This window comes from Ictidomys tridecemlineatus, chromosome 10, assembly GCF_052094955.1.
Source record: "Ictidomys tridecemlineatus isolate mIctTri1 chromosome 10, mIctTri1.hap1, whole genome shotgun sequence".
Lineage (NCBI taxonomy): Eukaryota > Metazoa > Chordata > Mammalia > Rodentia > Sciuridae > Ictidomys > Ictidomys tridecemlineatus.
Window position 1 is genome coordinate 29,474,098 of NC_135486.1, and position 23,541 is coordinate 29,497,638.

At 52.4% G+C, this 23,541-nt stretch overlaps 1 protein-coding gene across 6 annotated transcripts; it reads left to right on the forward strand.

Annotated features, from left to right (window-relative positions):
- The first annotated feature begins 1,190 nt into the window (after positions 1-1,190).
- Inava (innate immunity activator) lies at positions 1,191-22,525 on the forward strand. 6 transcript variants are annotated; one of them, XM_078022562.1, is made up of 11 exons: positions 1,191-1,369; positions 3,566-3,568; positions 7,474-7,622; positions 8,482-8,606; positions 9,140-9,256; positions 9,905-10,124; positions 14,964-15,017; positions 15,867-16,077; positions 16,307-16,480; positions 18,756-19,434; positions 20,756-22,525. In XM_078022562.1, the coding sequence occupies exons 1-11, from the start codon at positions 1,206-1,208 to the stop codon at positions 20,846-20,848; spliced, it is 1,989 nt and encodes a 662-aa protein (XP_077878688.1). In that variant the 5' UTR covers positions 1,191-1,205; the 3' UTR covers positions 20,849-22,525. The 6 variants fall into 6 exon arrangements, with proteins under 6 accessions (XP_077878688.1, XP_040133548.2, XP_040133549.2 ...); XM_040277614.2 differs by lacking the exon at positions 3,566-3,568; XM_040277615.2 differs by lacking the exons at positions 1,191-1,369; positions 3,566-3,568 and adding an exon at positions 4,595-4,911.
- The last annotated feature ends 1,016 nt before the right edge of the window (positions 22,526-23,541 follow it).

Genomic DNA, 23,541 nt, shown 5'->3' on the forward strand with positions numbered 1-23,541 from the left:
ACCAACACACACACACACACACACACACACACACACACACACACAAAAACAAAACAAAACAAAACAACAACAACAAAAAAAAACGAAAACGAAAAACCCTACCTCTCTGGGCATACATACTACTGGTTTTCCTGACTAGTACAAGTAGCTTCTTTTCAGTTTCAAGATAAATATCTTGACTCCTTAGCCAGCCCCTCTCCTCAAGGATCAATTTAACTCACCTAGTGCCTTTAAAGCATCTAGCTAAGCAGCAGTAGCCAAGAGCAGAAGCAGGTGGACTTCTGCTCTTTGATGCACACCTTGAACAACCACCAGGAGCTCCCCTGCCTCCTGAAGGGCCCCTTCCTGCCTCATCCTCCTGTCTTGGGTGCCCTCTTAATCCTGGGACCTGCTGTGCTCCTTTACCACTGTGCGGTCTCAAGTCTTCTGACATCTTCCTTTGACCAGGCTTTGGGTCAACCTGCTGGGTCAACCTTCCCCTCTACAGTTTCCTGTCCCTACTTCTCTGATACAATCGTTGCGTGACTTAGAGGAAGGAACTTTCCAGGGAAGGAGCTTGAATTTTGAACCACCATGCTGGACCTTAGTAGGTGCTAAAGTAGGTGCTCAGTAAATGTTAAGTGAAAATGAAAACAGGAAAGAGAGTGAATGAATGGACCGATCCATCGGCTCGCACGGAGCAGTAGGAGGCGCTCCCCAGGAGCGCACTTCGGCCTCAGCCAGCGGGTCCCCAGCAGGAGGACCGGGCTGGGGCCGCGGGAGGGGACGCGATTCGGTCTCAGCTGGACCCGGACTCCCGCCGCCCCGCAGCAAACTGCTGTGCAGCGAGAAGTGGGAGGGGCGCGGCCCCCTTCTGCCAACCCCTCATTCTTCCATCCTGGGGTCTCCTGGAATGAAACCTGCCCCCAGCCCGGCCGGAGCGCGCCGATGAGGGGAGCCTCCTCCCGCCTGGGCTGCGGGATCTGGCAGCGCCGGGGGTGTCCCGCTTGGCGGGCGTCCGGAGGCGGGAGAAGGGGGACCGCCTCCCCCCTGGAGCTGCTGCTCCCACAGGACACCCACCCCCATCAGCTCCTTCCCACCCCAACACGAGGCCCCGCTCCGACTCTTGGATCAGAACCTCGAGTCCCTTCCTCTATCTTCCCCTCTTTCCTCGGGTCCTTGGTATGCCCCAGGGGACAGATGTCTTGGGATCTTTAACATTTGGGATGCTGCAAATGCCGAAGTTAAATGAAATACCTCCGGGGAGGAGGGAAGTCCGGGGGCAGTCTCGGGGAGTGGGAAGATGGCCCGGACAAACAGGTCCTGAAGCTGCGAGGCGGGCGCGGGGGGCACCGAGGCAGGCGGGAGGCGCCAGAGCTCCATGGGACAGGTAAGGGGAAAACTTAAGGGGGACCCAGCGCGCGTGAACCAGGGGGATCAAACCACTGAACCACGGTCTTCATCCTTTGCGCAGTCGTAGGGGGGGGTCTCTTACCGGGAATGCGGTAATTATATCTAGGGGGCGGTAATTCTGAACTCCCCCCAAATGCATATCTGCAAATCCGCAACCTTTCTCCTTCCACCTTCCCCCGGCCTGTGGGTCTCCTGGCCAGGTTCCGGGAAGCCAGACGCAGTCGAACAAAAGGAGCAAAGTCTCCGGCCGGCCTGGAAGTAGAGGGCGCGGTGGGGGAGGGGAGCGGGGTGGACAGGACAAAGGGGCTTTTTACTGGAAGCCTAGAGGTCTGGTTTCAGGGCTCATTCCTGCTACCCCGGAGTTCCCCTGTCCCAGCCCACTCACTCCACCATTGCCCGGTGGAGGCGAACACCTTTCCCAGTGGGCAGGGAGGAGAGTGGAGAAAGAAAACACATCTCCCTTTTCTTGCCTGGAGGGTTTTGGGCTATTTCCCTTCCTCCTTTTTCCACTGTTAGCTCTAGTATCTGATCATGGACTTGTTAATTCATTTAGCAAAAATTCAGAAGTGTTTGTGACTGTACTTGTCCCGGTGCTGTTGGGGGTGTGGAGTTGGTAGGATGGTTTGAAAAATTTTGGATCCTAGCATATCCCAATAAACTTCATACAAGGAACTTTGAAAAGACATGACAGAGCTGTGGGGCTACAGAGTTGTGGATATTTCTGACTCAGGACTGATTTTTTTTTTTTTTTTAAGCAAATGAAATCCTAAAGCAGTTTTTCTCAACCTGAGGGAGGGCTCTTGTCCACCTAGGCCAGATTCCAAGAACTATAACACCATGCAAGGAAACCCCACTTCCTCACCTACTGGTGATCTTGGTGATGGTGCCCTGGGATTTGAGGCTACAGCGTCAGTTCCTGACTCCTAGTCTGGCCCAAGTCGGGTTCTGGGTTCCAAATTCCAAGCTGGAGTGCCCACATTACCCCTGGTGTTTTGAGTTGTTTGTCATGGCAATCAGCCCCTTCCCAGGTTCTTGGTGGCATGATGGGTTTGCCAGCCTCATTCCAAACCCTAGATTCTGTTGGGTTGGAAAATGCTGGGTGTAAGTTTTGGGGTAGCAAGGTTTCTTCTAGAATTTCCAAGGTTCAATGCAAACTGGTCAGTCTGTACTTTTGTTATTGAGTAAGGGCTTGCTGTCCAACACACGTAGCTGACAATTCTTTGACAGCAGAGTTTTGTAAAATAAAAAGCTTCATTTCATGGCCCACCAGCAAGGAGGCCAGGAACTGTAAGTTCAAATCTGCATTCCTGATCAACTGGTAGTTGGGGGATTTATAGGAAGGGAGAAGGAGATTTTTCTTGCTGATTGGAAGGCACGCCTCTTTTGAGGGGGGGCGGTAATTATGTCCTGCTCAGAGGATTTTGAGCTGGTGACATCATTGACCAGAGGACTTGTCTTCTGCTCACGTCCATTCTTGGAAAGCTGGTTCCATATCATAAGAATCATTTGCGAAAGGCCTTAAGGTTTTCCCTGGAAGACAAGTTAAGTATTCATGTCTGGGTGTGCACAGGCCTTAGCTGAATTCCCTCTCTTCCCTGAACTCAGTGAGCAACCTGAAGGCACCAAGACATCTTTGGAGAGAACGCAGAGGATTGCAAACGCAATCCATTGCCATTAACAGGATTCCCCATTCCAGATCACATCGCAGCTTCTGCGGCTATCCTGGAAGGCTGTTGACACTGTCAATAGGAAAGTGCATGAAATTATCCACTGCTGGATATTTAATGTTAATAAAGAAGCATGAATGTTGTTATGGTTTTCTGATTTTAGAACTGTATCTCAATATAATTGGTTCTCTTAGTGATTCTCTTAATTTTACTTTATGCATTAAAAATTTTGAGCTATGAGATGATTCTAGAAACTTCCACCATCCTCCTCACTTGGATCTGGGGAGATGGGCAAGGCAGAAGAAGGGCTGCTTATGCCCAGAGCCAACCCTTTTTTGTTTGACACTGGAAGAAAGTACAAACCTGTAGGGGGCTGGGGAGCCACTGCTGCTTTGTGGAGGGCTGAGGGGGGAAGGGCTAAAGGTTCTTTGGGAGACCCAGAGAGCATGCATCCCACCCTGGGAAGGGACTGTCCCCTGTGAGGGCCTCTTAGCCTTTTAGAGGAGGAGGTGGTCAGCCTGGAGGACTCTGGGGCTAGTGTTGTTTGGAAAGAGGGTGTGTACAGGAATGAGAAAGAGTGGGGGCGTGCCAGAGAAGGGGAAGGGGAGGTGGCAGACTCTGTGATAGAGTTTGCTTCACAGGAGATGCTTGATGAGAGCATCCGGTCATTCCTGCACTGAGGGTTGGGGGCAGTGGGTGGGGGGTGTCGGAGACAGGGGTGCTTAGGGGTGTGGGAGGAGAGAGATCTAGACAGGTGTTAAGGTGCTGGGATCTTTGAACTGCATGGTGGAAGGATCTGGGGGCTGAGGGAGGGGAGGTAATGGGATGAAGACTCAGGGCACAGCCCTAGACTGTAGCATATCTCCACCTGCAAGGGTCAGCCTAGGCCTCCTTCCCCCTTTAAAACAGGCTGGATTCCAAATAGATTGCCATTTGTTTGAGAGTCAATAAAATGGGAGACCTAGAGGCTTATTATTTTGTACAGAACGGTTCCGCTTTTGTTCCTTGCGTTTGAGGAGTGCACTAAAGGTTTGGGGTCATGAAGGTCTCACTGTGTTGCTCAGGTTGGCCTCAAACTCCTGGGCTCAAGTGATCCTCCTGCCTCAGCCTCCCAAATGCTGGGCCCACAGGCACACACCATGGCCCCCAGCTTCAGCCTGAGGTTTTAAAATCCTCCTAATTTGGAAGAGCCCACACTCAGAATAGGGTCTCCATTTCAGTTTAAGGGGAACAGCAATGACCTTCCTTGTCGATTTGTAAATTTCTTGCTGGTATTAGCCACAGACAGTGAACTTTTTACCCTGTTTTCAGGGGCTTAACATTCCTTGATTTCTGGAAAGAGAAGCTGCCACACAAAGAAAGCAGGGAGATCCAGGCAGGTCAGGAGGGCGCTGAGGCGTCCCACAGCTCAGCACATCGCACCGAGGCCTTGTGGTCATGAAGTCGGGACCCCTGTTCCTTCTGGATTCCTCATGGAGAGAGCCCCGTGTCCCTGCTCCCCTCTGGCCCCGGAAGTGCAGAGGCCCAGGAGCGGCCTGCCTGCTGGCAACAGTCAGCAGCAGGATTAGTTCAGGGAAGGACTTGCTCACCTGCTCCTCCCCTCTGACTCAAGTCCTAACAAGCAACCTGGCTCCCCTGGCCCAGCAGCCTGGGAGGGACGGCGGGAGGGACAGTCAGCCAGGGGCAGCCAGCCGCCTGTGGAGAACTGGAGCCGGTCAGAGAGAGAGAGAGAGAGCACAGAGTGGCTGACCTGTGGCTTGGGAGCCCCCGAGGTGACATGTGAGGCCCCATGCCCCCCTGACCTGGGAGCAGGGGGTCTTTCCGGAACTCTTGGACTAAAGCCCTGAAGCAGGTGAGGGTAGGGCAGGGTAGAGCGGGTCTCTGGGACTGTGGGGCAGGCTGGCTGGAGATGAGGGAGCTCAGGCAATGGCCACCCTGTCCAACCCCCCAGCTCCTCTCTGGGGCCCAGGGATAATAGGGAGCTGTCGGTGAGCTTGGACAGGGAGCCTGTCCCTGTGGCCTGGACTTAATTTTCACCAGAGAAAAGGCAAGCAGAGATGAGCTGGAACAGAGACGTCCAGGACCTGGCTTTGGGGGCACATTTGTGATTGGGGGGATCCTCAATGGCTTGCCTGGGAGGAAGTGCCGTAGAGTTTCCCTTTCTCTCCTTGCACCCCTTCTTTCCTCCTCTGCCTTTTTCTGAGGACGCGGGTCAGGTGGGCTGCTTCTTAGGCCCAGCGCTAGGGCTGGGCCAGAGGGTCGGGAGGGCCTGGAGGGCTTGGAGGGATTCCTGGGTTGGGGAGGGGGTGTCACCTTCAGTCCACCTTTATCTCTAGCAAAGCCTCAGACACCTTAGACTCCCGCCTCGGGGTGGGGGTGGGGCCTGAGCCTGCCACTGTGGAGTCTGGGACAGGTTCCTCACAGCTGCCAGTGCAGGGGTGGGGTCTGCTCCCTGGTTTCCTTCTCAGCTTCACATAGACTGTCTAAGAGGACAAATCCATCTCCAGGGAGCCAGGAAGGGCTTCAGGCCCTGTCTCCTCTTCCTTGTGCATCTGAGGAAAGGTGGCTCAGCAGGGCCAGGTAACCCCCCAGGTAACACGGGCACAACCGACCCGGGACCAAGGCTTTGGTGCTATCTGTGGAGCAGCAGGTTAGCACCCAGAGTTCACCCAGCCTTAGATGGGGACCACCAAGTGTGTCAGTGCCTCCCCCTTGACCCTGGCAGTGAGGGACTGGGCTGGCCCCTGGAGAGGGATGGAGGATGGAGGAGACATGCTGAGGCACCCTCCCCCCGCAGTCCCTGGAAGTCCCCACTCTGAGAAGCAGGGCCCGAGTCCTCCCAACTTTCCAAGGCAACTCCTTAGTGGTTAATAATTAATTGTAAGTGTGACTAATTAATGGCTTCCCCTCCCACATGACCTCCTCTCTTTGTCCAAAAAGGCTCCGGGTGCCAGCTGAGACTGCTCTCGGCTTCCTAGCTCCTCCTGGGGCCTGCAGGCTGAGGGTCCCTTCCCCTTTAGGGTTGCTGGGAAGGTAAGAGGATGCCTAGCTCTGGAGGAGGGCTGAGCTACCTGCTCCTTTGTCCTGGGAGGGATGGACAGTACAGAGCTAACAGTCACCCTAAGTTCCCTGGGTACCCAGAATATATGGCCAATCTCTTTCTTTGATATGTTTGTAAAGGCCCCACATAATCTTTTTTTTTTTCTATCATACATTCTCTAGACTTTCTTGGAAAATTGAAATTCCAAAGTGCAAGGTACACATTGTTTTCAGGGTTCTGGTTTTAATTGTTGCTGCTCATGGCACACTGATAAGCGGTGTTGTTTGCACAGGTCTATAAACATAGGTCCATTGTTCCTGCTCTTTCTGTCTCTGGATAGGCAGAGGTTCAGCAGTCCCCTTGGCTTGCTGTGTGGTCAGCTTCCCCAAGGCCTCTTTCTGTCCTGTCGGCTCCCCCCCGTGGGGGGAAGGGGAGCTTACCTCCTTCCCTGTGCTCTCAAGAGGCTGGCAGGATAAGTTCCCGACAGAAACTCGGAAGGACTTTTGGACTCTTGCTCAACGGGCTGACTCAGTGAGGAGGTGGCCCGCCTCTCCTTCCAGATCCTGCCTGGGCTCCACCCTCCCTCCCCACCCCTGCTCCAGCCAGCAGCTGCCAGACTCTGGCCAGATGGGACCTGGAGTAGGGGGTGTGGATTTGGTGAGGGCACAGGTGACGACTGGTGCCCCGCTGGGTGACATACAACTGGGATTGCACTCCTACCACTCAAGTGCTGTTGAGCTGCCCCTGCCCCCCAGAGGGTAGAGGAGCAGGTGGCCTTCCTGGGCTTGGGTCACCTCTCTGTCACTGCCCCCACCCCCAGGTCCTGACAATTCATGCCTGCCCTGGCTGTGGGTTATAGGGCACCTGGGCTGACACCCCTTAAGAAATCTCCTAGGTGGAGTTGGTGGCTCAGGAATCATGTCAGGGCTTTGGACAGCTCTGTCATAGAGTAGCTGCACCTGCTTACACACAGACCTGGGTGACCTGGGCTTTGGGGCCCCCAGACCAGCTTTGGCCAGGTGTCCAGTATCCAACTACTTCCTGAAGTGCCCTCACCCACTGGGGCAGTGAGTGGGACATGCCTCATGCCTCCCAGGTTCTTGGGCTGAGGACAGCGATGCCCATGAAGATATCGACTCCCCTCCTCCTTTCCTTCCTCTTTACTTTGTCATCCCATCCCATCTTCCTTGTGCCCTCCATTTTATCATCTCTCTGGAAAGAGGCCCAATGGGGAGCAAGGCTGACCTCCAGAGAGCCTTCAGTGTGCCCCGACCTGATCACTTCTGTCTTCAAGCATCTATTCCTGAGCTCTTTTTGGAACCAAAGGGATTTATTTAGGGCTTTTTTGGTTATTGTTCTCTTTTCTCCTAAAAGCTGGGGGAATTCCAGGCTACCTACACATCCTGTCCCAGGCCACGACTGGTGTTGCTCCTCCCTACTCTGTGCCCCCTCCTCCCAGAAATCCACCATGGAGAGTAAGGATGAGGTCAGCGACACTGATAGTGGCATCATCCTGCAGTCTGGTGAGTGTATCGGGGAAATCCCACTTCCCTGGTCCCCCAGCCCTGAGTCCTGAGTCCCCAGGTTCAGGGGCTGGCCAGGCTGAGGAGGCTGGGAGGGAGGGGACAGAGAGATGGAGCCTCAGGGACACTTGAAGTTTTCTTCCCTAAAAGGGATTTGGCCTCAAGTTTCAGTCCTATCTGCAATAGGGTACTGCAGTGTTCAACTTTAGCTCCAATGATTACTAAATTGGTGGCGCACGCCTGTAACCCCAGAGGCTAGAGATGCTGAGGCAGGAGGATGGTGAGTTCAAAGCCAGCCTCAGCAACTGAGTGAGTCCCTAAGCGACTCAGAGAGACCCTGTCTCTAAATAAAATTTAAAAAGGGGCTGGGGATGTGGCTCAGTGGTTAAAAGTCCCGGGTTCAATCCCTGGTACACCCCCCAAAAAAGAGGTTGGAAAATTGTATCTGGCCAGTATAAAGGTCCTGTCTCTCTGCTTGGCCTGAGTCTGTAATGGGGCCTAGTCTTGACAGAGGTCAGGAGAGGTGTGTGTGTGTGTGTGTGTGTGTGCGTGGGGTCTGGGGGAGAAAGGGGAAGAGGTGAGGCAGTCTGACCTGCAGCCCTTCCCCCACTGCAGGTCACCTGGTAAGCAGCCCTTCCCTCTGATCTGTAACGTTGCCACTCTGGACAGCCAAGGAAACGTGGTGTTTTGTGGTTATGACACAGGCCACAGCAGCTAGCCTGTAATTTGTGGGTAGGCATGAGTCTGTGTGTGTGTGTGTGTGTATGGGTGTGTGCTCCCCCAGGGGTGGTCAGCTCGTGTTCCACAAAGGCTTTCCTGAGCGCTTTAGTTTCCCTGATGGTGTCCCTTGCTTCTGCAGGCCCAGACAGCCCGGTCTCCCCAATGAAGGAGCTGACCCATGCCATGCGCAAGCAGCAGAGGGCCCTGGAGGCGCGGCTGGAGGCCTGCCTGGAGGAGCTGCGGAGGCTCTGCCTTCGGGAGGCGGTGGGTAGCAGTCGGTGCCCGGGCCCGGTCCCCCGGATTTAAGCTAATCTGAGGGGCTCTGGAGTCACATTTTGGGATACTGGAGATGACTCGGGGGATCCCATTCTTAAGGGAATTCTAGAAATCTAGACAAGAGTCTGGGCCCAGAGTCCCTCTGACATGGCATTTGATCTGGACACAGGGTAGAGGATAGCAGGGGCCCAGGCACAGGGAAGGCGGGGTATGAGGGGCTACAGACGGGGGGAGGAGATGTGAGTGTCTCTGAGAACTGGAAAGGGGAGCGGTGCAGCCCTCTGGAGGAAGGGATCAGAGATGTGAAGGAAAAGGGGAAGAGTGTGGGACATCCTAAAGATGGGAAGACAACCCCGGGGAGCGATGGGATAGGTGAGTGGTGGGCAGAGGCCCCAGTGGTCCAGTCGTCCCAGGAGCCTCTGGAAGGGGAGGCCCAGGCACAGGCTGTGGACAGGCTGTGAGTGGTTGGCCAAGGACTGGGCGAGTGGAGAGGGACCAGGCTTGACTTTGCTTCCCCCCAGGAGCTGACAGGCACCTTGCCAGCAGAATATCCCCTCAAACCTGGGGAAAAGGCCCCCAAGGTGCGCCGCAGGATTGGAGCAGCCTACAAGCTGGATGAGCGGGCCTTGCACCGAGAGGTGAGGACTGCAGAAACCTCACTCTTCATCATTCCCCGAAGGCTGACTACAGAGAGACAGGGATCAGCCTCCTTCACCCCTTTGCAGCCCGTGAGGGTGCTTGTCTTGGTGTGGTTGAGAGGTACTCTCTCCTGGGTAGCCCAGATCGCCAGGGAGAAGCATGTCACCTCAGGAGCTGGAGAGCTGGAAACTCGAGGGAGGACACTGGGTCTGGCCCCAGAGTGGGCAGAGGATCAGTTAAGAGAAGCAGCTGCCTGCTCAGACAGGTTGCCCTGGCCCCTAGGGCTGTCCTCCGTCTCAGTTTAGGAGAAAGGAGGTGGGGGTGACTCGGGTGTCCTCCCCGTGGTGAGAATGGCATGGTTTCCCATGGGCTGGCCTGCCCAACCCTTTGGGCTCAGGAGGGAAAGTGTCCCTCTTGGGTTTCCACTCAGCCAGGCTTGGCAGGGGCAGGCTGGGGTGGGTGCCTACGCCAACCTCTCATATTGTCATGTTGGCTCTGGGCACCTGCCACCGCTCCACCCTCCGCTCTGCATCTTTGGATGATGTTATCTGCTTCAACTGCATGCTCCGGGATTAGGGACAGGACCCAGGCGGCTGGGTTGCACTGTTATGGCCTCCTGAGCCCCTGCCTCTTGCCCTGTCCCTCAGGACCCCCTGAGCAGCCTAGAGCGCCAGCTGGCCCTGCAACTGCAGATCACTGAGGCAGCGCGGCGGCTGTGCCTGGAGGAGAACCTCAGCAGGCAGGCCCGCCGGCAGCGGAAGCACATGGCCCTGCAGGAGGAGAAGAAGCTGCGGGAGCTCCAGCACCACCTGGGCGAGAGGCGCAACAGCCAGCCTGCTCCTGCCAGTGTTCCCCCTCTGGGCCGAGGTGAGCCCCCTGCCTGGAGAGGCCTCCGCCACACTCGCCCTACACAGCCTATGTGGGTGGTGGGGCTGTGGCTCTGTGCCACTGGGTTTGCAGTTGGTTTGTACCTCTCCAGGCCTGGCACTACGTTTAATGCTCAACATCAGCTCCAGCTGGGCAGAGCTGCTTCCTGGGTCCACCTTGACCCCATATTTACCCTCCTGTAGTCCCAACAAACTTTATCCATCCTGGAAGACTCTTCTCGATCTCCTTAGAAACACCCTACTTCCTCCTCTGCCAAATACACCACCTCTGAGAAGACTACCTTGGGTTGACCCTGAACTTGATCCAAGAGTTTATTCAACTAGAGTATTCTAGGCCCACACACCCTTGGCTCGTCTGGGTGTGTTGAGCTCGAGGTTCTGAGTAGATCTGCTTTCCCCAGCTTGAGTCAGGCAGCACAAGGACTGACCCCGTTGGGTGTCACTTATCACTGGATTGTTTCAGGCCGTTGCTACTCACGAGACATTTGTGCTGAAATCGAGCCCCACTGTACCCCCTCAGAGTCCTGTCGGTAGCAGCAACAGCTCTGGCCAGGAGTCGAATCCTTGCACCTCCGTTCTCTGCCTAATTATGCCTGTAGTTTAGTTCCTGAGCCCCTGGTCCTCAGAGCTGAGTGGCTGTGGGGCACCTCGTGAACTGTCAGCGCCAGCAGCCATCTGCGTGACTTCAGTGTGTCCGGTCTGGCTTAGCTTCCAATAGGTGGTTTTGAGTCCTGAGGTGTGACTGTTTTTCTTTGCCCTGACCCATATCCAGCTTGTCAGGTCAGGACTCGCAGCCCTCCATTCCTCCATTCCAATCCCCACGGCATCATGCCCATGGCTCAGCCCCGCCCCCGGGTCCCTCGCTGGGCTCCCAGACCTCCCTGGCTGCATCAGAGGAGAGTGGAGCAGAGAGCGGGCGGTGGCTGCAGGGCAGAGTTGGATCGGGACCTGAGGCTTGGCTTAGAGAGTGGCTGCTTCCCTCTCATTCTCAGGCTCCTATCTCTGCACATCGGCTTGGCTCTTTGCCACAGCTCTTCTCCTCCCTTGGCGGGACACTTGGATGGAAGCCTGCACCAAGCCTACTTGGTTTCTTGCCCCATGCCCGTGCCGCAGGCAGGCAGTTATCTCAGTACCTGCTCCCAGTGTGGCCTGTAATTTAGGGTAGGCAGTGTGTGATGGGCACTAGCCATGTCACTTCTGGTAACCAGAAGTAGATGGCAAAGAAGAAGGTCATCGCTTGCATGTGACAGTTGACTAATCAACCCAGGAGACTATTGGGCTGACAGGGCCTGGTGGCCAGACCTCTTTCTGATTCAACTGGCTCTGGCTTGGCTTCAGGACAGTACTCCAGTCTCCAAGGCTTTAAGGGAAAAGAAGTTTTCCATTCCTTCTCAACTCCCTTGGGGTCCTCAGGAATGGAATGGATCTTCCGTGAAAGTCAGCTGCTAAACTGGGCTGGGAAGTCCCTAAAGACCAACTCTGTGCTTGTAGGGAGCCATGTTGGGGAGATGCCCCGGTCCTGGTGGAACACCTCCTCCTGTTCCCCTTTCAGCCACTACTGCTCAGCAGCCCTTCTTACGAGTTCTGCAGTTGCTGAGAGCTTCTGCCCAGCACTGGGTTGGCAGTGGGGTGTCACTCTGCTGCCACTGTTGGAACTGATGATGCTCCTTGTAGGGAATGAAGAGCAGGCCAGGGTCCACCAGGGGCTCTGGTTAACTCTTTGTGGGACGCAGAAGCCAGGGTTCTGAAACCTTCCCAGGACCTCAGTCAAGGAGAAGATGTGCAGAGGATGTGGCTGATACAGCTGTTGGCTCGCCCCATGTGACTCCCTATCTCCAATTTCAGGCCCTTCTCCCCATGTGGGTCTGGAGTCTTGGGTTCTAATGCCCTGCCGTGGGAGCTCAGAAGGAGGCCGTTCTAGACAAGTAATTCCTGTTCTGTGGCTCATCTGCCCAGCCGTGCTCACCTAGAAAGAAGGGAGGGAAGGATTAATAGCAGTTAAAAAGTATTTTGAATTAAAAGGGAAAATATGCAAAAAATTGAAAGAAAGCCCCCTAACACACTCACCCCTTTGGTATTCATGCAAGTGTTATTCAATTTGAAAAGTGTGCCAGGTGAGAGTAATTAGCCAGTACTCTGCAAGTGGCAGGGAGCAGTCAGGTGTTGAACTAATTTACTATGGTGAACCTGATGGGAACCACCCCCAGCACACGCCTCTGTAATGAAATAGGTGCTCAGTATGCATTTGCTGATTGACAGTACCAGTCTTTAGCAATACCCTCTATAGGATTTTTGCATCAATGAAAGTGTTCCTTATCTGTGCTGTTGAATATGGTAGTGACAAGTCACATGTGGCTATTGAACATTTAACTCCGGTCTGTGTGACCGAAGAACTGATTACTTATCTATTTACTTATATTTGGTGCTGGGCATTGAACCCAGGGGCACTCAACCATAAGCTTTATCCCCCAGCCCTTTTTATTTTAAGATCGGGTCTTGCTAAGTTAGCAAAGCTGGCTTTGAACTTTGATCCTCCTACCTCAGATTCCCGGGTTGCTGGGATTACAGGTGTGCATCACTCCAATTGGCTGAATTTTTACTTCTATTTAATTTTAGTGAGGGTAGCCTCATGCGGCTGGTGATTGCCATGTTGAACAGTGCAGCTTTGGGCGTGCTCAGAGTTTGTATGAATGGTCTTCCTGTTTTCCTGTCCACCTGGGGTGTGCTGCTGTAGGGAAGGTCAAGCTGGATGGAGGGCAGGACAAAGTTGAGCCAAGACTGGGTGGGGAACGGGGCTGAGATGGTGAGCAGCCCTGAGGAAGCACTTGTTTGTCAGATCGATGCCTTCCCAGCCCCCACCTCTCCAAAGGCGATGTGTCTCAGCTCCCCTCTTTGCATAGTATCTTTTGACTATAAAACCAATCTGCTTGATTATATGAAGATTAGGGGTGCTGGGGAATGTCAGTTCTTTTTCCTTGGACCATGTATTCTAACCACAACACAGGACTTGATTGTGGGTTGGGCTGCTTGGCCACTACATTAAGAGTTCCATCATTCCTTCAACTTGACATTTGTAAAAAATACGTCTTTATTCTCCAAGTTTTTGTAAAAACACAGAGGCAGGGAACCAGAATTCAACAAAAAGCTGTCTCAGCTGAACTCCAAAGCAAAGCCTAGCTATGAACCAAGCAAAATGCTGGCAAAATGCTGGTGGGGGCCTGTCCAGCTCCTTGCACCATACAGTCTGCAGAATTTAAGAACTGCTCTGGGTAGTTTGTATTTTGTTTTAGTTATAGATCACATATTGGCAAAAAATTTTTTTCACAAAGGGCCAGATTGTAAATATTTTAAACTCTGTGGGCTATGTGGTCAATTATCCCAACTATTCTACTGTGCCATGTTAATGCCAAAAAAAGTAAACAAATGTGTATATGCATTCCAATAAAACTTTATTTGTAAAAACAGCCAGTGGACTAGATTTGGAGTGTGAGCTGTAGGTGTTGGCCAACTCCTTTTATAAAGGAGTTCAAAATGGTTGGCCCTGTTTACGTTTCTTAGAACTTTCTGGTAATGGCCCATGCATTAGATGCTAGCTAATAGGAGAGCCAAGAGAGGGTGGTAGTTAATAGGATAGACTGTAGTCAACTGGGTGTGAATTCTGACTCAACCATCTTTTGGTGGATTGAACTGCACCACATTACTCCTCCAAGACTCGGTTTCCTCAACTGTTACATGGAAATAATAATAGCTACCTTATGTTTTTTTTAATGAGGATTGAATGAAATATTTATATATTTGCATATATATATATATACACATACATACATATATATATTTCTTAGAAAAGTATTGGAACAGTAGAAACATTAGTCATTCATCATTTTTCCTTGTTAAACACAATTGAAAATGTTTTGTGAGTTCTATCCAGGTCACAGTCTCTCAAGATCTCAAAGCTTACATTTGTTTGGTGCAATGGCAAAAATAAATTCCCCCTGATTTCCTGAGTAATGCCACACTCCATTTCCTCTAGGAAATTTCTGCCATATCACCAATTGAAGAACCTTCCTCAGGGCTGGCCAGACCCCAACTTAAACTGGCCTCGAAGTCCCACAGTTCAGATTCCCACTTGGTTCTTCTCTTCTGCTGGTAATGCAGGAGATCTTAGATTTGGGATCTTGGAGTTGAGTTATATTTGTGATGTTAAAAAACTATAGAGGCCAGGCTTGGTGGCACATGCCTGTAATCCCAGCAGTCTGGGAGGCTGAGACAGGAGGATCTTGAGTTCAAAGCCAGCCTCAGTATCAGCGAGGCGCTAAGCAACTCAGTGAGACCCTGTCTTTAAATAAAATACAAAATAGGGCTGGGAATGTGGCTCAGTGGTTGAGTGCCTTTGAGTTCAATCTCTAGTACCCCTACTAAAACAAACAAACAAAAAAAAGGCTATAGAAAAGTTGGCAAAATTCTTTTCATCCCAAAGGCCTTCCAAAACAGCCATTTCCCTTCCATTGCCAGGAAGTCATAGCTTTTGTAAAAAAAAAAAAATTTTTTAATAGATGGGGAAACTGAGATCCAGAGCACTGAAATGTCTTATTCACATTGTATAGTTAATGACAGCCAGGATTAAAATCAGGTTTCCTGACTTCTGATTTTTTTTTTAGCTTTAAATTAATAAATTCACAATATTGCATTTAACATCCAGTGGGTATTTTAGGCTAATGGCACTATCCTGGGAGAGGGGTCAGGTTCACTGTTGCTGATGACTTATATCCATGCATTAATTTCCTTCCTTCCTTCTCTTCTGTTGCCGTTGATTTCCCAGAGCTCAGTGCCTCAGATGACAGCTCCCTGTCTGATGGGCTACTCCTAGAGGAAGGTGAGAGGGGAGAATTGAGGGTTCCTGTCAAGACTGGGTTCCTACTGCAGGACCCTGGGGCTTTGACAGAATTTTCGAGTGAGGACTTCAACTGGGGAGTGGAAGGTTTAGCAAGCTCCTGAAGGCAGGGGTGCCAGCTCAGGGTCCCACACAGGCCTGGTATTGGTTTCCATGGGCCTCTGTATGAGCTTGGTTAAGGGTAGGGATGTGCTCACCATCTGTCATTCTACGAGGTGAGTCCTTTGGACAAAGTGAAGAGAGGTGAATCCCAGTAGAGCCTGTCAGCCTCAGATGTCTGGCCTTCACCCTGGGGCTTTGTTTCAAGTAGAACCAGTCAGAGCCCAAGAGGCCTCTGCTCCCAGCCATTGGTAGTACTGAAGAGGCCGCACGAGGGGAAGAAACCCATGTCTACAGGTGAAGAATTTACAGATGTTGAAGATATTGGGGTCGAGGTGGACCAAGGAGGTGGTGTGGTCCTGCCCAAGGGAGTGCCCAGGCCAATAAGGAACAGGGCACTCGGGCATGGCAAGAGTAAGAAAAATAGGTAAACAGGAGACCAGCCTTAGACGTGGCCCTGAAGCTAAGGTTAGACAGTAGGGTAATGTGAGCCGAGGAGTCAGCCCAGGGAGGTTTGTGGAAAGAGGCAGGTGTAAAATAGGACTGTGTGTGGTGGGGGGTGAGTCCCAAAGGAAAATAAAACTATTTTGAACGTATGGGGCTGGAGCCACGGCCTGGGGCAGTCGGACAAGCAAGACCTGGGAGGGAGCACCCGGCATGGCTGGCTTGGAGGTTCTTGTCGGGCCGGTTTCCCTGGCCTCTGTCCTTACCAGGTTTCTTTTACCCCTGCAGAGGACTCCCAAGTGCCAAAACCTCCCCCAGAGTCCCCAGCCCTGCCTTCCCGGCCTCTCCCACCGCAGAGCCTGGAGGGACTGCAACCAGCAGGTTCTGAGCCAGGGGGCCTGGAGCGGGCTCCGATCCAGAACAGCCCTTGGAAGGAGACCAGCCTCGACCACCCCTATGAGAAGCCTAGGAAGTCTTCTGAGCCCAGCAGTGAGTCCAGGTCAGCGTGAGGAGGAAAGGAGGGCGGGGAGCAGGCGGGGCAGACAAAAGAGGGGAGAGGTGGAGGAGACCTCTCTAACTGTGTGAAGGGGGAGTGGATCCTGGAGGCTTCCCAGGGTGCTGGCAGTTTGAACCACTGACTCAGGACCCTCTTTCACTGTGCTTCCATTCTTCTGCTCTTGTCAAGACCATAAATTCCTGTCACTGACTTATCTCCATTTCCTTTGCAGCAGCCCAGCCACCACGCCTCAGGACGGGCCTACTGCCTCCAGCCCCTGGCAGCTGGAGCCTGCCTCCTACACTGTGGTCCCCCTCCGCAGTGTTCCTGGCCAGAGGCAGGGCCGCATCAGTGCTCCAGCCACCCCTGAGATGCAGGGGAGGAGGGGCCAGTCGCAGTCTCTGAGGTAAGAGCTCATCCCAGAGATGTGGGGACACCCACCAACCAGAGCTACAGATGGAGGGTGGGAAGCCTCTAGGATACAGGTGGAATGCCCTGGGTGACACATGCCTAGTCCCTTTGCAACCCAACTAATGAAGCCAAAAGTAAGTCACCTAGGAAGTAAGAAGTTTTCTTTCAAAGATGCCAGTTTGGTAGAGCCCTTGCCTAGGACGCATGAGGCCCTGGGTTTGATCCCCAGAACACCCCCCACCCGCCACACACACCGAAACCAAACAAACAAAAACAAAGATTCCAGGTTGGTTTGTTTGTTTTGCATAACTTGATTTAAGATTTCCACTCTTATCCTGATTTCTTGTGCTGGTAGATACTATCACAATGGGCAATTTTTTTGTTTTTTTGTACCAGGGTTTGAACTCAGGGCCACTCACCCACTGAGTCATATCTCCAGCCCTATTTTGTACTTTATTTAGAGATAGGGTCTCACTGAGTTGCTTAGCGTCTCACTTTTGCTGAGGCTGGCTTTGAACCCGTGATCCTCCTATCTCAGCCTCTCAAGCTGCTGAGATTATAGGTGTGTGCCACCGCACCCGGTGGGCAGTTCTTTCTCAGTTGATATACAGTCTATTCTCATCTCCAGAAGTTACATTCTTTAAAATCACTATAAACTCAATTAGCGAATACTAAACCATTGTCTCTAGTGGAAATTCAGGGTTAGATTCCAGTGAACTTTTAGTCACAACATTGTTCATCAACTGATCATATACATTTTTCTCACCCCCTTCACATATATACATATATATATTATATATATATGTACATATATATATACACATACATATATATACTACACACACACTTATATATTCATATGATACATATATATGTGTATGTATATCCTTGTTTTGTGTGAGTTTCTGTTTAAAAACAGCTTATTTAATATATTTGATTAACACTGAATTCATAATCTGTGGCATTATAATTGCATATCTGAATGAAGCTTCTGTAGCATACTTCATTTCTCCATAAAGCAGCCTTCTTGTGCTTAGAAACTATAGACATACTTTAACAGTACTTGTGGGCCCGTTTTAAATAGTAAAATCATCAACCAAAAGTTTGCCCAAAAAAGTTCACTAAATAATATCATGGACAGGACCCTAGGTTAGTCTGAGAGCTAAAGCCAGAATGCAGAGCATGGCCTTGTTCATCCTTAGCTGGGGAGGTGCCCTTAAAACAACTTCAATTTTTTTAGGTAGGTACAGTGGCACACACCTCTAATCCCAGTAACTCAGGAAGCTGAGACAGGAGGATCACAAGTTTGAGGCCAGTCTCAGCAACCTTTTGTGACTCTCATGAAGAAAGAAAGAAGAAAGAAAGAAAGAAAGAGAGAGAGAGAGACTTGGGATGTAGCTCAGTGGTAAAGTGCCCCTGGGTTCAGTACCCTGCACCCCGCCCCCCAAAAAAGAAGGCAACTCAAATTTTTTGCTATTCTGGGAATATCACCAAATCATTATGAATATGCTACATCTATTGATTTTGGAATTAGGAAATAAATTTGAGCAAGTAGGCAAATTCTCGAGCATTGAATAGGAAGAATAATAATTGATTGTATTCTACTTTCCAAGTCACCTTGTTACCTGGTAAGTTTCAGTGCCTGGTTCTGACAGGCAGCATTAGCCACCCCACCTGAGGGCCTGAGGCACCATCAAAGCATCTAAAGTGTGCTTATCAGGCAACCTGGACGAGTGTTGTGGGACAACAACTCTCAGGAACTATTTACACAGCATCAACACTGTATTAGGTATTTTCAGTACTCTAGAGATGATTTAAAGTGTACAGGAGAATGTATACTTCAAATAGGTTATATGCAAATGCCACAACCTTTTATATAAAAAACGTGAGCATTCATGGATTTGGGTAATCACAGGGTGGTGGGAAGCTGAATGGGTGTCCTGGAACCAATCCCCACAGATACTAAAGAACAGCTGTATTAATATGTCCCGAGTGGAAAAGTTTGGGAAGGCACCATACTTTAGTCACTTTTTTTAACAGGTGTGTGGAGGGAGCAGGAGCAATGTGAAGGAATATGCAGTATGTGCCTATCGGGCTAGGAGGGGGTTCTTTTATTTACTCTGAGGATGGTTGACTTGAGACCTCCCATGTGCCCACTGCTCTGGCCTTAGGATGGTGTGGCAAATGCCTTCCCGTTTTTAATTATCCTTGCAATGCACAGTCCTCACTACCCTAGCCCCACCTCATGGCATCTCCCTCTCCCTTTCCAGGGTGGATTCCTTCCGCGCAGGTGCAGAGGGCCGAGGTCGCAGCGCCTTTCCTCGCCGCCGCCCCACTCACTACACTGTGACGGTGCCAGATTCCTGCTTCTCCCCCAGCAAGCCCCCGCTGCCCCACCCCGCCTGTCACTCCTGCTCCGAAGACAGTGGCTCTGATGTCTCCAGCATCTCCCACCCCGCCTCTCTGGGCAGCAGCAGCCCTGACATCTTTGTTAGGCCTCTCTGTCTACCTGAGCCACCCCGCCACCACGGGTGGGGCCCGGCCTGTGGCAGAGAGCTGGCCACCCACTACCCCAAGCTGCTGCTGCCCCCTGGCTACTTGGCGGCAGGGCGGTATGTGATGGTGACCGAGGGCCACCTGCCGCCGGGCGAGTGGGAGCTGTGTCGCGCCGCCCTGGGGCCTGCTTACGAGGAGGAGGGCGCGCCGCTGCGCTACCAGCGCCTGGTGCCCTCCCACAGCCGCATCGTGCGCACGCCCTCCCTGAAGGACAGCCCCGCAGGCCGCGGGCTCAGCAAGGCCGCCGTCTCCGAGGAGCTCAAGTCGTGGCACGAGCGGGCTCGCCTCCGGAGCAGTCGCCCCCAGTCGCTAGACCGCCAAGGGGCTTTCCGGGTCCGGAGCCTGCCCCCCGGGAGAGAGGGCTTCGGGCGAGCCCTGGGGCCCCGGGCACAGGTACGGCTGCTCTGCAGGGACCCGAGGCCGGAGGGGCGGCTGGCAGGGAAGGGCTGCCTTCTAACAGGTCCAAGAATGGAAAAGCCAACTAGCTGCCTAGTGGCGAGGTGATTCCCAGCTGGGAGGATTAGGCCCGAAAAACATTTCCTCTTGGCTTTGGAAGACACCTCCCTGCGGCGCCTGCTAATTTTGCCTGCCACATCTAGCTCCAGAGCACACACCGCTGTGCCCCGGTAGCGATGATCCCGCAAGATAACTGAGGCTTTTTTCCCCCTAATGGCTCCACAGATGATCCACAAAGCAGATAAGCTTCTTTAGAATCAAAAGTCTAAGCTAAATTAGCCCCTGAAAAGTCCCGACTTGAGGACCTGGGACAAAGGGAGAGTCTGGAAATGGGGAAACTGGAACCTGTGATTGCCTGACATCAAGTTCCTCCCTGACTCCCCTCCACTGCAGCACTCTGAGAAGCAGGTGGTGTCAAGAGTGGAGACCCTCTAGCTAGACGACCAGGCTCAAATTCCAGTCCCACTACTTACAAGCTATATGGTTGGACAGGTTACTTAACCCCTTTGAGCCTTTGTTTCTTCCTCTGGAAGATGGGAGTAATTAAAAAAAACAAAAACTTATCTCATAGGACAGTTTAGAGACCGAAATGATTAGGGCAATGCACAGCTAATATCGATAACTGACAGTGTTATCTGGGCCTCCCAGAGGCCAAGGACCAGGTCAGTGGACTGTATATAGGTGAGAACATGCTGATACTGGTCTAAGAGCAACCTTGCTCTCCATGGACCCAGTTTCTTCATTCTGGAAGTGGAATAGTATGCATGAATCATTTCTTTATGCTCCCTCCCTGGTACCAAGGGCTCTGCAGGGGATGTGCTGTCTTTGAGACCCCAGATTCCCAGCAGCACAGCTGCGTGCCCCTCCCCATCACCAGTTCTTTGGGCTGCAGCTGCTATCCCAGGCTGGGTAGTACCCTGGCCCAGTCCCAGGCTGCACCCTCCCGCTGATGGGCTGTTCCATTTCTGCAAGTTCAGACATGTCCTTGGCTAGGCCTGGCCCATCCCAACCTGCCAGACAGGGAGGGAGATGAAAACTGAGCCCAGGAAAGGGCAAAGGAGGAGGTCAGGGTGCCAGTCACACTCCAAAGGAACCTGGAGTGGCAAATGGGTAGAGTGGTCCCTGGGGAATATAGAGCCTCCTGAGAAGGCAGCCCCTGGTCTGTGTCCTCAAGGGATAGGATGCTGTAATGGGAGTTGTTGTCCTGATACTTCCACCTGCTTCACACCCACTTGTCCTTTCTTCCTTCCCCTGGCAGGCACCTACAGTGTGTGTGCTCCGGAGATCGCCTGAGGGGGCCCCTGTGCAAGTCTTCGTCCCTGAGAATGGAGAGATCATCAGCCAGGTGTAGCTGTGCTCTGAATGCCTCGCCACCGCTGGAAAAGACTTTTTCTGTGGTGGAGCTGGGGCTGTGACCCCTCATCCTTGAGTGCCTCCTCCAGCTCCCCACCCCCATCGCAGGCCGATGACCTGGAGCTGAGACCTTTCTTTTTTTACACAAGTTTTTTCAGAAGCTCTGACCTAAGGATTTATATCTGTGATTTGTCATCAAGGTCCCTGTAATATGATGATGCTTTAGTCCCCATAGTCTAGCCTCTTGGACTTAAGACCTTGCCTGTCTGCTGATAGAATTTGTCTCCTTATGCAAGACAAGTGGCAGAGAGGGCCACTTTGGGGAGTCCTCAAATGATCTGTGCCCTGTTTCTGAGAAGAAACAGTTCCTGGCCCTCCTATTTCCTTATCGCTGGAGGCTGGACACGGCACAGGCTTGTGTACAGGACTTTCCCTGGTTTTCCAGGTCTCTGGGTACCATAAACTGGGAGACTCCTTCTCCCTTTATAATGTGCTCTGTGATGCACACCGAATGGCTGGTGAAAGGTCGGTATATCCTGATGGAGTTTTGTCTTCCTGGATCCTGCAATTTTCCTGACCCCATAAATCTCCTTTAGGGACCCCAGTCACTATCCTCACTTTATACCCTTGGCTCCCTGACCTCTGAGCCTTAAATTTGAGGCTGTATCAGATTGTAGCATGAGAGGCGAGGCTGGGGGCTGGCCTGCTCTGGTGGTTGGTGAGGACCAGTTCACCCCGGAACAATCACTCCTGGACATCAACAGAGCTGGACTCCCACTCCTCCCTCTCTCATCTTTTCAATATAGTCCCAGAAACCAATACCTGTTTACAAATCTTTATGGAAAGACACCACTTTGGGGGCACATTCAGGACCAGGCAGCTTTGCTTCTGTTCTGGGAAAGTCTCTGTACACACACGGGAGATGCTAGATTGTTGAGAGAATGTTGATAAATTGTCCCAGTTGCTGAGACAGAGAGATCCTGGTAGCTGCCTGAGCTTAAGACCACTGACAGTCCCCGAGTTCTCGTCCGAGGGCCTCCTTTGCTGCCTGGTTGGATACCCAGGTACACATCTTGCCTCAATAAGACAGAAACTGGAAGGGGGAGGGGCAGAGGAGCTGCATTTCTGTTTCTCCTGCGCAGAATGCTCCCCCGCGAGTTCCCTGGCTTGGAACAGGGACTGTGATTATAGCAAAAGACTCCAAGAACTTTGATGCCCAACCCCAAAGGTGCAGTTCCCCCACGGGAGAAAGTGGTGTAGCAGATTACACGAGGGTGCTGAGGTGCTTAGGGACAAACGAGGATGGCCGTCATAGGAATGTGGGGAAACACACAAAGCAGTTCTTCCTGTGCTCTTAGCGCATCCTGCTGTTGTCCCTACCTTGGGGTCCACTTTCCCCCATTATGTTTGAATGCCCTACGTTGGCTTGTCCCTAGCCCCTTTCTCCAGTGTATAGCTTACCCCCCCTCCCCTGCACCTCCCTGTGTCTTCCCTGAAGCCTTGAGCTTCCCAGGCTGAGCTAGGAGACCTCTGAGCATCCTTGATAGTAACTTATTGGTCCTTCATAAAACCTCTGGTGCAGTGCAAAGTGGCCTGTCCTCTGCTGCAGGGCTGGAACTGTATGGGTCTTAGTGCCAAATACATCAATAAAGTCTGTGCTTTGTGATTGGCTCAACTGAGGATGAAGGGTTTTTTTTTTTTTTTTTTTGTGTGTGTGTGTGTGTATGTGTATGTATGCTAAATTTCCTGAACACAGGCTGTATCCAAGTCTCCCAGAGTGTCTGCCCAAGGTGGCTAAGTTGCCTGGCCTCTTCAGCTGGTCTGACCAGGTCCTGGGGAGTGGATGGGATGGGTGGGGTGACAGGAAAGTTCACACACTGTTTCCATGACTGACGGGAGGGCAGCCAGCACAACCCTTGTCAAAGCTTCGAAGTTTTGCTCTGGGGCCTGAGGATCTGGGCTCTAGAAGTCACTTCCTCAATAAGGATCTGGCTTTGTGACAGCCTCAGGTCTGGCTTGAGCTAGGCAGGGTAGGAAGTGGTTAGAGATGAATATGGCCAAGTTTCCAGCTCTTCCAGGCTGTTCCTGATACTCTTGGCTGCCCAGAGCAGAAGCCTCTGAGAAGTATCCACTTCCCTGTGACTGGAGCCTGCCTTCCCAGGGTGGTGAGGAAGGGCTCTCCACAAGCCCCTTCTCATCAAAGTGTCCACAGGTCTCCCTCCACCAGGGGACCACAAAGGTCGGGGTGGGAGCTCCAACTGGGATCACTTCTGAGGTTGCCCTGTAGGGGCCGCCAAGGATCTGGGAGCACAGCGCCCCCTGGAGCCACAGTGCCTGGGAGAAGCCTGTGCCCATGATCTGAGGTGCCCAGAGTGTCAGGTAAAAGGGGTCTCTGCTTGACTGTCCCTTTCCAAAGCCACTGAAGGGCAGGGCACGAAGGGTCTAGGCAGATGGCTGTGGACAGAGATGACTCTAGCCCAATCCTGGGTGCTTGGCCCTGGGGACCATGAGAATCTGTGGGTTTTAGGGGCCCAGCTCACTTAGGCCTGGGGGGTGCTCCATGCGGGAGGTTGGCAGGCTGGGAGGGGAGATAGCACCCAGGTCTCTGGAGGAGTTGTGGGCATTCTGATCTCAGACCCGAACATCTTGGATGATGGGGGTTGGGGGCACTTGATTTTGTATTTTATTTCC

Coding starts and splice junctions, on each gene's coding strand:
- Inava (XM_078022562.1), top strand. CDS start 1,206: ATGCTGCAAATGCCGAAGTTAAATGAAATACCTCCGGGGAGGAGGGAA. Junction 7,623..8,481: donor TGGCATCATCCTGCAGTCTG/GTGAGTGTATCG, acceptor TTGCTTCTGCAG/GCCCAGACAGCCCGGTCTCC. Junction 9,257..9,904: donor AGCGGGCCTTGCACCGAGAG/GTGAGGACTGCA, acceptor CCTGTCCCTCAG/GACCCCCTGAGCAGCCTAGA.